General features: G+C 36.4%; 1 protein-coding gene across 5 annotated transcripts in view; it reads right to left on the reverse strand.

Moving 5' to 3' along the window:
* Positions 1-15,327, reverse strand: part of LOC139967381 (serine/threonine-protein kinase 10-like) — a 51,352-nt gene extending 36,025 nt beyond the window's left edge. For 2 of the 5 annotated variants that reach the window (XM_071971105.1, XM_071971101.1), the window contains exons 1-4: positions 15,050-15,274; positions 13,722-13,934; positions 5,959-6,123; positions 815-1,013 (exon numbers count right to left, since the gene is read on the reverse strand). In XM_071971105.1, the coding sequence (XP_071827206.1) occupies positions 815-1,013; positions 5,959-6,123; positions 13,722-13,868 (511 nt within the window). In that variant the 5' untranslated portion in view covers positions 13,869-13,934; positions 15,050-15,274. Of the gene's footprint in view, positions 1-814; positions 1,014-5,958; positions 6,124-13,721; positions 13,935-15,049 lie in introns of all 5 variants that reach the window. The other 3 variants (XM_071971103.1, XM_071971104.1, XM_071971102.1) reach the window with 3 other exon arrangements.
* Positions 15,328-16,817: the final 1,490 nt, after the last annotated feature.

A 16,817-nucleotide genomic window follows, 5' to 3' on the forward strand; every position in this document is an offset into this window, starting at 1 on the left:
TTCGAGCTAGAACAGAATGTGCTATAGGCGTTCGGAACGGTAGACTTGAAAGGAAGGGGGCACAGTGTTATTATTTTACCAGGACATTCTAGGCACGGTACAACAAGGTGCTAAGATTGTGAGGAGACAGGTAAGCGAGGAGCAAAGTCATTCCATATACATTTAAAAAAATTTCCAGATAATGCAACAACCTCTGCACTTATTTTGTGAAGGAGAATAGATCAATTCCTAACAAAAAGGACACAAATTATGCATTTACTGTATGTTGCATTTCTTCTTCATCTAGAGGAGGAAAGTGTAACTAACTGTGCCCCAGGAAGTTGTCACTACTTCTAGTGCTAACCAGATCTGCCCCACAAAACTTTGCTGGATACTATAAGAATAAAATTTCATGGAACCTTCAGGAAACTATTTTACATCAGGTTATGGCGACTCCAACTGCACTGTCACAATTCACCTTGTTAGCTATGAATCTGTCATAGAATATTTCACACAATATCAGAAATTAATATAATACCATGTAAAATTGAGGATTAGACAATCACTTTCAAGTGTCGTGCAAGCATTCTATGAAGATGAAATATAAATAACGTTGATGCGTTTTAAATCATAAGGACGCCATTTGTGAAATACTCTGGGAAGAATAACACATCTTTCTTAATTTCATCCTTTATTGAGGTTTAATTGCATGTATATATTTATACAGTATATGGTCAAAATTAAGTTTATACATTTATGATATATATCAATTGTATTTGTGACTTTTGGAAGCCAAATGAAACTTTTTCATTAAAGTTGTCTCTGCGTTTCTTACCTAGTTTAATGTTGCCTGCAGCAGTGAGAAGAATGTTACCCGCTTTCAAATCTCTATGAATGACTCGTGAACTGTGTAAAAATACTAAAGCTTCCAGAGTTTGTTTGCAGACCACTTTGATCTGGGGTTCCATCAACGGTTTCTCCAGCTCCAACATGATGTCGTCCAGAGCACCGCCTTCGCAAAATTCTATAAGCATCTGCAAAGGAAACAAATCGGGGGGCAAAAAATCGTGATGAGAGTGTTACTGAGTGCACAAGACATAGGTTCACTAGGTACAGATGAGAAGGCAATGGAGAGAGGGTGTGACCAGTGACTTGGGAAAATTTGGATAAATATACCTATTTTTTTTAAAACAGAAATCAACCTCTCATTTGATGACAAATTTAAAAAAGCTAATCATAAATACTGATATGTGTGGTTTTCTTAATCCTGTATTTATGTTTATAAATCCTATGAATCTTTGTGGATTGAAGTGGGTAAAATATTCAAAAGCAAATCCGAATGAAAACCAAATAGGTAAACAGTGTATAAATTTAAGAAATTTGAAGTGGTTGTCCCCAGGACAACCAGCTCACCAATTTATGGTTGTCCTGCTGAAATTTTGGTCGTCCTGTTAAGCTATAGTAATTTATCTTCAGAAAAAAAAATCCTAAGAAACCATGAATGTTGAGCGATTTCATGTATTCTAGATCAAATTCTGTGTTTATTTTCTAATAATGCTGACTGTAGCAAAGATTGTGTACATTAGTTAGGTACATGATGTTTTGCTGCAGGGCGTAACGATACAATAACCACGTGGTATCCTGTAGGTGCGTCATAGTACTGGTCTAGTGTTTCAGTTTCAGTAATGCTATTAGCGAAAAAAAGTTTGCCTCCCAGGGACGCAAGCCCCCGAAAAAGTTTGTGTCCTGTAAAAAAAGCTTGCGTCCCGATCGAACACCAGTTACGTTTATTGTATGACCTACTGTACTATTACTAGTGTAGTATCAGTGCCATACTTTGTGAATGTCATACACAATATTACAGGGCAGATGGCTCAGTGTCTTAGCTTCGGTGTTTGACAGGGGCGGCCCGGCCGACTCCTCCTTTCGCCCACCCTGACGTTTTAAAAAAAATATCCCCAGCCCCCTCCTTCATCCGCCCTTGTACTTCCCTACTCGCCAACTCTGTAGTAGCTCCATGCTTTGACCTTGCAGCGCATCCAACAGCCAACTATTCAAAATCACTGTACCTACAGTGTGCATATCTCTCGCTAAATTCCACACTGTACTACTGCAATTACATAGGCCTGTTCAAACTTCATTTTCAACTACACTTGCGCAAATCTTTAAAATCTGATCCAACATTTATCCTGGGTTCTTTGCAAACAATCATCTGTGCGAAAATTACAGTATATGGCCTATGTGAATAGATTTTTACGCAATGTCGATAAAAAAAATACAGAAGTAAGTTTACACACGAATGTTGCTCCAAAATAAACTTTTCTGAAGCACTTGGTCAATTGAGCCGCGAAAAAGTTTGCAACAGAAACTACTGTGGTATGAATGCACATTTCACATTAGCAACTCTTATTGCAGAGAAAAGAAACATTCTGTGAGATAAAATATCCTTTCCGGATCAGATGTAAGCTTCCCACAAAACTCATAACATTTTCTGATCAAAACAATGATTAAAATATTACGTGACAGTCTCAGAAACACTTCAAGTGCATCTTCGTACCAGCAGTGATTGTTGTCAAAATGTACATTACAAATATGAGACAAGGCCTAACGTTATGATATTTGAGTGCACATATATGATAGCCTTTACCACAAACTTTGTTATCTCTACACAAGGGAAAGTAAACGTTGCAAGTAATTGTTGTTAAACAACTTACTTCTTGTTCATTGAGCACTGAAAATTCAAGAATGTTTGCAAACAATCGGTAGGGACTATTAGCCAATAAATCATGGGAATCTTGGTAAAGCATCATTGTCTATTTTTAGCATGAAAATATCTGTAATGAAGTTTTGGTAACCCTGTACCTTGCAGTTGATTGTTATGATATATTTATTTTCAAACAAATTTAATGATCTGTAGGAGTTGGAGAACTTTTGGTTCTTGTCAGAAGAAGTTGTGGTTTTTTTAAAAGACATAATGAAAGATGTTCGTTCAAAAATGTGTTTTGTTATGTTTTCCGTTGACCTAGTTGTGAGTGTGTACTTGGTGTTCGTTTCTAAAAAAAATGTGGTGGATGGGCGGGGTCTTTGTCCGTGGGGTTAAACCTGAACTCTGATTGGCCTTTGTTGACAAACGGACGGAACAGAAAATACCATGAAGCTTGGTTTGAGTGGTCCATGTCAATGTGAGGGCTTGGCCTTCCTACGTACTGTATATTATTTATTAGATGAAGGCGGAGTTTGGAATGAGTTTCTTCTTATTTGAAATGTCATTTTAAGTTTTTGGTTTCACGCTTGTTTCCGTGTCTTTTTCCGTTTGTTTCACGGAACATTAACCAGCCTTTTTGAAAGTTTTTGGTTGTCCGCCGGGCAACCAGTACTTCACGATTTGACAAGTTTTGGTTGTCCGGCAGGTAATTTGGTCGTCTCGGACGACCGGACGACCGCTAAATTTACACACTGGTAAAGTACATTAGGATTACAAGTGTGTGTTCAGAGATGAGACAGGTAGGAGAGGAAATGATGTAACTTTGATTTGATTCATCACTTTAATTAAGGGGCACTGAGGCTGTTTAAACCATCTAAATACATTCATATAATGGACAATGTCTGTGCACATATACATGTATATTATGTATTCAGTATTTCATCGCAAAAAAATGGTATAATACAAATACGAGCAAATTGATATAAATTATGCAAATCTGTATACATGCCAATTTTGAACACTAATTATTCCCTGGATAAAAGACTGCATCCACACTGCAGTGCACAACAACTTCCCTCCAACATACAAACTCTGTAAGCACTGTACAAATGGGAGGTAATAAACTTGATACAGCACACCCATACCTCATGAATAATCATACACCTCATGAATAATCATATATAAATTTAGCCCTTTTGCCCATAGGCTGTAACAGTTAAAATATTGATTGCACACTAAACATCAAAACTCAAGCAGATTCCTGAATGCTTCTAAATAATTGGAATTCTGTCCAAAATCTCAGTCATGAAGTCTTCAGAATAAGCTGTAACCGTTTGGAATTTATCTGGGGCAGTGAGCATACTATTTGTAATTACATTTTTCTTGACTTTCTGTGAATTTCACACCCCAGTTTACATATTAAATTTTATCCTTTTCCCCTAAATTTGTCCCTCTCTGTTCTGTGTATACATATCAACAAAGGATTGAGCTAACCTGAAAGGGACTTAAAGGTCAAACAGTTTCAGGCAAATGAATGGATATACACAGTAGTACTGTACTTGACATATTTTTTTTGGGGGGGGGGGGAAGTATCTCATTGTTCTGTGTTACGACAAGACCTCCTGTTAATTTCATACAAGAACAAATTTTTTAACTATTGCACCTAATGTAAATTCGACTGAACAGTACAGTACATGTTAAATATGCTTCAAATTATTACTTCTACATCAACTAAATTGAAGCAGAAGGGGGAGGGAAAAAAATAAGCTTTTTTCACGATGGTACACAACACAAACTGCTCAGTTGCCAAATGCCTGACTAGCATCTTACGCCAATCCTGCTTGAACTCATACAAAAGAGTTTGTGAATAAATAGCAACATAAAGAATATGATATGTACAATAAAACAAACACTGTGATACTGTACATAAAGAGTACAAAGCTCAAATTTCTTACAAAACTTCTGTTTCCTGAGTTAAACAGAGACTAAGATCACAGCTTCTGGTGACAAACATGTAATCGATACAAAGTAATGAAATGACTTTGTGACTAAGTACATCAGTATGCTTTGGTTTAGCGAGAACTACCATTCATGATGACAGACTGAAAGGAAGAATGTCAAAACTGAGAGTGACTGATTGATTCTGAGAAACAAAACTTCCGACTGGCACCACGTTATTTACTTATAAATCACAAATTATACAATGTTCAACATAGCCGCAAAGGTGTCCCATTGAAACTACTGTACATGGTAAACTAATGATGATGCACAATGCATATAGCAAATTAAACGAGGTGGAGGGAATAGAGGAAATGCCTTTAACACACAAAGTAAAGAATGTTAAAGGCTTACTTCCGACCTCAAGATATTTGAAACATTTGTTAGTTGTTTGCACTTCCTTATTTGCTTCTTTTATACATAACTTAACTCAAGAATAAATTTGTTACACTGGTTGGCATCCGATTGTCAACTCTGTCACACAATGGTATTATATGAGTGACCTACGAATAAAGAGGACATATAGATTTGACTGGACAAATATGTAAAGCCCTCGTTTTCGAGCTCATAAAGGTTAGAACTTAGGGGTGAATGGTTTTTGTTATGGAAAAAAGTATTCCTTGGAAGTTGCAACCAGTACATATTAGCAAAGCCACGATGGAAGCCAGATTTGCCCATTCCTACTTGATAAGTTCACAGTACTGATTTAATGACCACAGGTAAACCGATATCCATTTCTTTTGGTCTAGGTAGCACTAGCACACACAATCACAATTGATCAACATCATTAGGTACTCCATGTCATTTGACCCCTTTTAGGCAAAGAACCAGAGTAAAAACATCAGGTAACACAAGGGAAGGGGTGGGGGAGGGAAGGGGAAAGAGGGGAAAGAGGGGTGGGGGAGGGAAGGGTAAGAGGATGCGTGACAAGTACACCAAAAGAATCATGCAAAAGCATATAGGTTACTTGTGCTCCTACAGTAAGTGGCTTTTTTTTTTATTGTACATTTTGTCTTGAAATTAATACCACTATATATATATAGTATTAAATCATATTGTATTGGACCAAAGCTTGATCTATAGGTTAATTCGCTTCCAGATTTGAACTTGACGTAATTCCATCAAGGAGTCATTGGTCACAGGGGAAAACTAGAGTGGATGGGAGTGGATGGGGGTTCCTATGATGACATCACTAAAGCAGTTTGGGGATGGGAAGGGGGCGATGGAGTGATGATATTCATGAGGTGTTTGATTGTACTAGAGAATGTTTTACTTACCCATAATTTGTCTTCATAGAGGTAGGTTTCTAAAAGTCCGACGATGTATTTGTGTTGGCAGGCCGATAAAATGTCAATTTCCACCCGGAACTCTGTCAGCTCTTCTTCGTCCTTAATTTCTATTATCTTAGCTGCTGCAAGTGTTCCATTATCTTTATGTTTTGCCTGCAAAAAGCAACAAAAATTAACAAGTTTTGAAAAAAAATTGTTCATCGGCTTACAACAAGGTTCAAGAAAAAAAAACATGCAGATATCGCAAAACCGATACCTGGACGACAAGTTACTTTATACAAATTTACCATGACAGCATGATATTTAAAAAAAAAATGTAAAAATGTTGAAAATTTAAAGGATATTTATACAGTGCTTCACAAAGATGACAGAGAAGCAGTTCCAGATGATGGAAGGAAAAAACAAAATTCATGAAAATGTTAGATAGCGAATGAAAACATCTGAGGGAGTGTGTGTTGCCCATAAAGGGCTGGCGCAGTGCTAAAGCGTTCCGATAGTGTAAAACATTCCAATAGTGTAAAACATTCCAATAGTGTACAGTAAAACGTTCCAATTAGGTAGATAGCTAAAGTGCATATATGTTGACTGAGAGACAGGTAAGAGACGAGCGAATTGAATGGTAAGTTCAAAAAAAAAGGGGGGGGGGAACATGAAAAATACAGACAAAGAGCTCGATTTAGTATTCTAATCACATATATATGATTCATGACATGTGACATCGAAAAGACATGTTCACTGTATGTATTAATAATATTTAATAACCAACATGCAATTTGGGAAATCATTTGTCTGGTATCACACAGCAAAAACAGTTGCAAATTGGCTAAAAGTTGCATTGAGCCACCCAGTCCTAAACCAGGTCACTACAGAAATGCCAAAGCTCTAGAAAGAGTCTGCAGATATCCCTAGGAGACAAGTAATGAGGTACATACAGTAAGTGAGAAGTGTAGTAACTTTTCTCCTTGTCATGTGGCCAACATTTTGGCTTGTTATGGGATATGTTGAATGGGGACAGGTGAGAGAGGAGTAAAGGAAATATTTAGCAGGTATATCACACATGTGTGTATAATATGGCTTGTACTCTACATGGTAACCAACGGAAGAGTCCACACATTTCTCAAATGTCTAGTCAAATAAATTTAATATGAGTTCAAATTTATATTCATTTAACAAATAACTTATGAGATCAAATTTGAAGTTTTTCTCAATATATGTTAACAAAGTTGAATAGATCCATCATATCTTCCAGGGCAACTGTAATATTTACTGAACAGAACAGGTTAACCTTGCCCAGGAATTTTCTTAATTCCCTATTGCAATTTGCAACCACAGGGTATATTCCTAAACGATCTTACTGTACTTACATTCAGGTACGCTAAACTGGGCTTTACCATTTAGAGGACCTTTATACAGAATTTACCTTGATTATTCCTTTGAACGGTAGATAAAATTAATTGCAAAACCCCAAATCTTGTACATTGACCCCTCTAAATGGGTGGATGAATGACTAAACCTACAGATAAAACTTTTGAGTTGGATTTAATTTATCAAGGGAGGTCGGTATCACTATACAATAGGCCCTACAAACTGTACCCCTTATCAATTGAACATGACACGCCGTCGGTTTGCTGTTGATATATCAGGGTACATTCAATTGATGTACTGTATGTACTGTATGCTTTGACTGAATCCTATGCATGTCAGTACAGAAGGGTACATAATGTTCACAATGGTAGGCTACTAGGCTAGGCAACTTACATTTGTTATCATACTTGTGTAGCAATATGATGCCTACTGTATGTTAAGTACAGCTGAGTCCAGTAGTCCCAACAGTACTTCCTTGATTTGACTAGCATAGTAGAACCTTCGCTAATTTTTGTTGAGAATGTGAGAAGTTAAATGTACGTTACTGTACAGGTAGAAGGCTTGTAAGAGTGCTCAGGGTTAATAGTTGCCTACACTACCGAGTGATGGCCGAATTCAATACTGATGTACCTCTCCTGTCACGTATAGTTTAGTAAATATATTAATTATAGACTTCACACTAGTTTCACTCATGCTGAAAGCTATGCCAAGTCTATCATATTAAATAAATTATGCCTTTTCAAATTGTCCAAAATGGTCCTTCTGGCTTGTACAGTACTTAAGCCTGAGCAACAGCTAGTAACATTTAGAACTGTAATCCTCCATTCTTACACATAATAAAGGCTATATATCTCCTTGTGTGGTAGGCTTATAGTAAACTCTTCCAGCAGTTGAAATTTGCTTCAATGAAAACCAACATACCTTCTCAAGATCTAACTTGTGTACTATACAAGATTAACAGAAAATACCAACAAAGTGTATACTGCGGTCTGTTTTTTTTTCCACTTTCAAACTTGTAGAATGAGAAATAACGTTACAATGTTTGGCAACCTATACTGCAGCAGCTTACTTTATACAGTATAGTTAGCAATAATTAATACAGAGCATTTATTACCGTCACTTTGCTAATTTTATCTCTCCCCATTCATGCAATAAATTTATGAATAATCACTCAATTTCCATTGTACAACATAGTGCCAAATTGTACCATGTAATAAATATAAAATATATGTATAACAAACAATACTATAATCAATATATCTACACTATCTGGTTCACATACAGTAGATATCAATATATAGAATTGTTCATGTCTACTGTATAGTACAACCTAACAGCATCTGTACTAATAGAGGAAAGTACAATAACAATATCAATTCTATAATGTTACAGACCTGTCTAGGTACTGTATATTTAATATGTACATATACACACATTGTATGGTTAATTACATCATTTATGACCTTTATTGGATCAAACTATGGTACAATGAAATTAAATCATCTTAATGGTAGCAGACAATAATTTAGTGGTCAAATTTGTTTTGTAGCAACATTTCATATCAACAGTAAAAGTTCCATATTTCAGGAATCTTCTATCCTAAATGCTTCAAAAGAAATTCAAAACCTTTATTTCTTTATATATATATTATGAATCAATCTTATGAATAATCTTTTTGCTTAAAGGTCATAAAGAAGAGAGGACAATGTACTTTTCAAGACTTCCTTTTTTGTGACTCAACGCTGCCTCCAACATCCAGGTTCCCTTTTCTGTCTCAGGCTACGACTGATAATTCCTTTATCAGCATTACTGTATGACCCGACGACTGGATCCTACTGTACTCCAGTACAATTTGAGAAATTTGGGTAAAATGGAGGGTGCTTGGATATTTTGCAACTTTTGCAAATATGGACAAATTTTCAACTGTTTAGTTTGTAATGTACATGCTATATATTCATGTGCTACATGCTACAGTAGGCATTTAAAAATTGGTAATATTGCCTATATATGCAATATCCTTTGGGGAAGATAAGCCTCCCCTCCCCTTGATTTTATTTGGGGAGGAGAGGGGGCTGAAGTCAATTGGTGTCATGTCTGACTTAAGTTACTTGGATTGAATTGAATGAATTTGAATTTATTGTCCACAATCGGAAATTCGGCTTACACAGGTCGTAAACGAAAAAAGAAGATAAAAAAGAAAAGCAATAGTATAAGTATCAATAGACTGCGATACACATACAGTAATACAAACATATATACAGCAAGTCCTACAAATAAGAAACTTATCTTCTCACTTGTGAATTAAATATATGGATAGAATTAGGCACAAATTTCCAATGACATCTATCAATTTTACATTTCTCAGACTGCAGATTTGTTACAAATTTTCCAAAATCTGGGACAATCTCTAGTCACCAAAGACTGAATGCAATTAATACACTTTTAGCAAAACATCTGCACACACGCACACACATACACACAAGCACTTGTAAACAGACACACAAAAGACAGTTCTTGCATCTCTTTACAGCTGGCATTCAGTATGATCGGTCATGAAAACTACCCTGATTCTCAACGGTGTGGTTTGTCACACCTTCTGTATGGTGTACACCTATCACATTTTAATAGTTCACAACACAGTAAACTGCTGCATCGATATGTAATGGTGAGTGGTACTAACGTCATTGATGGAATGGACTTGGACTGCAACCAACTGAACTAACTATTTGTGAAAATATTTAATGAGGCAAAATTCACACAGTGGCATATTTACTGCATATATCACTTAGACCAGGAATTGGAAAAATTTCACTTGATGAGCTGTGAGGAGTAGTTTTCTCAAACATAGATTATGAGAAATCATCCGGCTTTATCTACACTATCCCTCGCCCCACCCACCCACCCGCCACCCCTAGGACCACAAAATTGCCTTTACACAAACAAATTAGTCCTACAAGTGACATGTTGCCTGACCATTTAAGCATTGTACTTGTATTGCTTATTATCTGCAAACTTTATTAAGCCCTTCTCTGTACAGTATTAAATTGATATGTGCTGTAATTAAAGAAAAATGCAACTGCTTCAAACTTGACATACAGTATATAGCCAGAACAGACTGTTTGCACATTTTTAGGGGTGCACCGGATATCCCGTCCGGCCGGACTATCCGGCCGGATAGTGAGCAATTATCCGGTTCCGGTCCCGGCTGGATCTTTTTCAAAATCCGGCCGGATCTTTTTCAAAATCTGGCCTGAATAATTCCTTAAAAAGGTGTTGGTATTAACTTAAATCAATGTAAACTGTTTCCAATAATTAATAAAAACATTCAAAGTAAGGAAAAATTAGGTTTAACATGTTTAATTTAATTTTCTCAATGGTCTGATGGTTTGCGTATACCTCACCTAAGATTTGCTCCTTGTTTCATACTTCTACTACTTATTAATGATTTTCTTTTGTGTAATGAAAAAATCCGGTTCCGGCCGGATTTTATCCGGCCGGATTTCATGTACTATCCGGCAAAATCCGGTTCCGGCCGGATCCAAAAATTTGGATCCGGTGCATCCCTACACATTTTAGCAAAATTTATGACTAAAATTGTGAAATTCTAAGCCTGCCACATAGTCTTGACACAATTCATCATACTCACAAATCCATGGCCGCCAAAATTTTGCAATTATTAGTCCTTTGCTGAGCAATATTCATGAACCAAAAAAAACCCCAGAAGGTTATCTTAGCTTTCCTTTAATTAAAAATATCATTCTTATTGTGCATGAGTCTGTGCATAACCTGCTGTAAGGCTTTAAAATAAAGGACATCTTTGACAATGTGGATTGAGTATTGAAATATGAAAAGATTGAATTCACAACACCTAAGGAAATAACCTATAGGAGAGATAGGATAACAAACTTGGTGGGTGGAAGGCGAAGAACCAAAGATGCAATTTTTCGCAAAACTGGTCCACACACACACACACAAAACCATAGGATCAAAGAACAAGAAACCCAAAAGATGGTTCCAAAGAAAAACAAAAAGGAAAGGAGTCAAAGGACCAAACTTAAAATCACTTTTTAAATTTCAGTGTGGGGAAGTGTGTCTGTTAAATCAGATGTTGTAGATCGTTCAAAATAGGCTCCGATATTTTTACCGATGGTAGGATATGCTGAGTTAGAATTTTCCAACTGTCAGCATGTGCTCCAGTGGGTAGAATGAGAAAGAGAGTTGTGGAACACAATGGGAAGGCCACCGAGGGTGCACAGTGTTAAGCCGCAATACCAAAGGCTCTAGATTTATGTAAGAGCAAAGTGAGCAGACAGGTAATCGAGGAGTGAAGTAAATTTGATTTAATAAAAGAATATTCAAATTTAAACTTTTAGAGCACCTGTTTTGGGACTGTCACATTGTTACGTTTTTTTTTTTGTGGATGCAGAGGGGCAGATTTATTGAAAATTGTTTTTGTGTTTTCCAAAGGATATATATACATTTGGTTTTCGAAAATATCAATTAAGCACCTTTACAATTTTTTTTAATTTACCACACCAAGTTTTATAGTTTTCATTATACACATAAAAGTACATCTAACGTCCATGGTTTTACATCATATGAGTTTAAATTTGCACTCGCTGTACATAGAAAAGTTCATTTTCAATAACCGAAAGGAGCAAAAGGTATTTTTGATATGAGTTATGAACTAACTTTCCTGATATCGATTGATCCTCTTTGTAAACATATGTATTTGTAAATTTTAGTCTTCCAAAGCAAAACAGACTGTACCTCAATACATTGACAATTGAAATGATAAACTGAAGAGTGGATGGAGTAAAAAAAAAATATTTTAACTTTAAGGACATGATAAAGTGGTGAAATGTGAACACAGAAATGTTACACTGCACAGGTCTGGTAATAGCAAGAAATGATTTAGTGTTCAAATTTTGTGTAGCTCTGAACTTTCGTCTCTTACCAAATACTGTGATTCCTGTGTAAACAGTGCTATATATACATCTTTGGGCTTGTATAGCAACTTCCCAGTTTGCAAAGCATTTTGGGATGCGGTACTACAGTAGAGAAATTATTCGCTGCATAGTTCATAAAGTCATCGAATAATTCTTCAACACTTGTGGCAGCCAGGAACACGAACAACTAAACAAGGCTCTGACATACCCTACAAGTCTTTAACAGGAAGTAGATCCCATCCATTGGTACTGTACATGGTATTCAGTATGAACCTCACTGTATTGTACAATTTACAATAGTATGTACACACAGCTACTTAAATAATATCAACCAGCTCTGTATTTGTAAACAAGTCACTGACTGAAGTCCAATGACATGTATACATGTACTAAGTCCACACCCATTGAATGCCAACAGTAAACACTAATTCTGTATTGTACTATATACAATGACTCATAATAAAACAATCAAGACAACCAGGGACTTTAACTTGGTAATTGTAGAATAACTATAAATTAAGAGCTTTTATACAATCACTGAAAATGTTAAGTGGTTAAGTTTTAATCTAAACATTGAGATTTAAAGAAAGAAAAAAAAAATATGGAATTTGCCTGAGATAACTTTAGTTGGAACAGCTGCTACAGTACTTATGAATTGCATCAGTTGTCAAAAAAAAATTGAAAGTAACTCGATAGCAAAGAGAAGTAAAATTCCCAGAATGGTTGATCTGAGGGTTAAGGACACCATAAAATGACATAATTAAAAACTCTACAGACAGGCATCAACAGGCTTTTAAAAATTCCCAGACATTTTCATCCATGAAGCAAACTTTGAAAATCAGTTCACGACACCAGCTGCAAGTCACTAATTTTTTTCAGTAGTAAGTGTATTGATCCACTTACACAATCAATGATTCTGGTCAGATATGCACAGTAAAAAAAAAGAAATTTGAGGGATTTCAATATGAAGGTTCATATTACTAATTACTCTTTTGTTCACAATTTATTTATTTCCTCCAAGTTATAGAGAGTGCAACTTCTTACATGATGTGATGTTTTCTATATATATCTCTATCTCTCTTTCCCTCCCACTGTTTATTGTTCTTCTCCTTTTAGCAGTTTCTGTCAGAACTACCTGTTTTACCACTTTTATACCATGTTTACAGAATTTGATGCTACTCAAATTGATATATGTTAGCCTAAAAAGTGTCCTGAAATTTTAAAATACAGAAATATTCACTGACTTAAATAACAAATGATTACAATGGTTTCTATCTGTTCTTGGGCAATTGAACTAGATAATTTTCTTGCTGGAGTTTGTTGTGGGGGGATGCCTAAAAAAAGGCATATTCATATCATACCATTTTCTATAGTTTCATGACCTCTCACAAATCACAATGGCCTATTGTCCTTTTACAGATTGCACCTGTGACTTACCTTATATACTGTTCCGAAAGCTCCATCACCGAGTTCACCTATAATTTCCCAAACTTCTTCTGGGTTTCGGCTGGATATCTTTGTCAGATTCTTTTGGGATTTGCTCACATCATTCCCTCTTTTGAATATTCGAAGGATGCTATTCATCTTGAGACCTTTGGACACTTCAATAACTGATAACTTCCATTAACATTCACTCTCGAAATGATCTAGCTGATGAATGGAAAAGTTATAATCTTGAACAAATTTGAACATGTATCGCAGTACTTAAACTTTATAATTTAATTTTGTTTATATTTGGGCTATCCTAAAAGAAATTAATGATCACTAATAAGACTAGACATTCTTTTTGAGAACAAGCACTTGAGCAGCAAAGCTGTGGAATCTCAATCCTTTTTTATTTCAGTAAATTGCTTTTGCATGTAGATGTGACAAGAATTCAGTTATGCAATGTCTTTGACAATGGCTGAGTTAAAATCACAGTTACTTGGCATTCAGCGATCAAGAGGCACATCCTCTTAGTCTTGAAAGATGCTAGTTTCATCCACAAGTCAAATATGCCACTTGTTTTATGGCTTCTGTGCATCCAGTTGGATCCCTGAACAGGTGGCAATTTATGTGCTCCAGTCTGCCTGTTCCAAACCTATGCTAAATAATGTTCCCATTCAAATTTAGGCAAACGGAACTTTGTCTAATTGTCTAAGGCCGAGTGACGTATGATATAGGCCTTGTCTATGCATTTCTAGGACTAAAATAATTGTCCAATATGTTGTCTCTTTCATTTTGGGCTAGGCAGTCCTTTTTAAAAGATTGGCATTGGTTAGGCACTGGGTTTCACATTTTTAAAATTAAATACAAAATAGATGATAATTGCTCTTGATAGACAATTGAAGTAAATACTGCTTTAACACTTACATTCATTAATTGTTAAGCTAGACTTAAGGTAGGTTATTGATCAGCAAAATGAAACATTTAAACACTCACCGAGTCTAGGAATAAAAACAGTGTTACTGTAGACTAGTGTTACTGTGTAAGCCTATGCCACATTTACTGCCTGTAACACACATACAGAAAATCCAGTTCTCTGTAACTTACACAGCTAATAGCCCCCTGGGAAGAGTCACTCAAGTAACATTGATGGGAACTTGTAATTATATGAGTTAGAATTGAGCAAGGACCGAGTAAAAGGAATTGTCATCGCCTACCCTCTAGCCTAACATACATAGTAACAGAAGGAAACTCGACTGGCATGTTATTATTAGGCTAGCCTAGTACTTAAGTAATATAACTAACACTTTCGTTATGATGTAGGCTATGCAATATCGTACCACAAATAAGTCCAAACTGTTGCGGAATGCGATCAAGAGAATTATTTTCGAATTTCGCAGGTAATAAATCACGATATATCCACAGAACCCACTCGACCATTCACTAGTAAGGAAAAAGCTAAAATCTAAGTTTAAAATCAGCTGTCTTTCCTGACCACTCTCACCCGCTGTCGTGGTTATCACGGTGTACAACTTCCGCCATATTTCCAACTACTGAATAATGTATTGAATGCTGGCCAGTGTCAATAAAAATCGGTACACTCACCGTGTAATGTTTACCACGCCTGGTGATGACGTCACGTAAACCTCTAAGGTAGGTATTGAGGGTTCCGCGATAATCAATACACTTCTTACCAGGGTGATAATTACACCGTGAAAATGGTCGGATAGAGAGAACCAATTGAGGGAGAGGAATGGGGCGACTTTATGATAGAATGTCGATGGCACTGGTACTTAAACAAAATAAAACGTCATGCAAGAGTTTCTTATCCGAAGCAAAATATTGTTATGATCAAATGTTAACATACTCCGAAATTACCATATACAGGTGAGGTCACTAACAAAGCCGGAAAATGGACCGTCGGCATATATAACAATAATGTCAAGTTATAGGTCATGTGTTACTTTTTTTAAAGTTTCAATCACTTCTCGACCTTTGGTAGAGATTGTGCGTATCATCTCTTCTCTAAGAAAATCGAGATATCAGGGCTGCCTCTGAAAATCGAAATATCAGGTCTGCCTCTGGGACACGAACCCATATTTCACGTGGTCAGAGTTGCAATTGTAGCAAGAGCATGTTCTGAGAGGGAAGGTTTGCATCGAATATGGTTTGACCTAGGCTCTACCTTGACCTTGATAACAAGAAGGATTTGTTTCCGTGCTCGAGGATGGTTTATGAGGGGTTCTCAATCATTGTTCTACAATAAGTCGTATTGCAAGCCCACCACTGTAGGCCCATGTTTTGCATTCGGACCTATGGATAACGGAACAAGCCTTCTTGTTGTCTGTATTCGCAATGAAATGAATACAAAATAGGACGTGCACCAGAAGCCGCCTTCTTACCGCAATGCATCCTTACCCTAGGCTATAACGATGTCATATTCTCTGTCACACCGGCAAAGTCGATAACAATGTGACTGACTGGTCGTATAAAGTCAGTAATGTGAGTTAAGTTCATATCATGTAAAACATAGATGAACCTATCGGACTAAGTCAGTAGCTCATGCCTACCCAGTCAGGCTACCATGCAAATGTTCAGTCCCAAGTTGCTAGGTCCATGAAAGAAGGATGCTTGCATATTGTTGTTCTACTTAAATAAGTCAACTAAACAAGAACTCCATATATAGATGCATAACTGCAATATTCATTCCGGTTGGCTAGGCATAAGGAAACGTTATACCCTTTGTGGTCATTAGTTGTACGTTGGTTGTGTATGTTTGTGTGCTGTATATCGGGGTTGGATATTTGCATTATTGCAAATACGAACAACCTATTGTGCTTATTCATACCAGGGGTTCCATAACAACTCCCTGTTCATACCGACACAGAAACAAGAAATAGAGGGCGATATTATGTTTATGTAATCCCTTCCTACCCTCCCCATCCCTTCAAAAAATGTTACAGGACTAAAAATGTGCCTACTTTAATTCGCCAGATCGTTCTGGGATACTAGAACAGGCCATATAATTGATTCAATTTTATTTAAAATTGTTAACGGTATTTCTCAAACTCAGTTCATAGTAGTATAGGAATCGCGGCGGTAGGATAC

This window comes from Apostichopus japonicus, chromosome 5 (assembly GCF_037975245.1).
Source record: "Apostichopus japonicus isolate 1M-3 chromosome 5, ASM3797524v1, whole genome shotgun sequence".
Lineage (NCBI taxonomy): Eukaryota > Metazoa > Echinodermata > Holothuroidea > Aspidochirotida > Stichopodidae > Apostichopus > Apostichopus japonicus.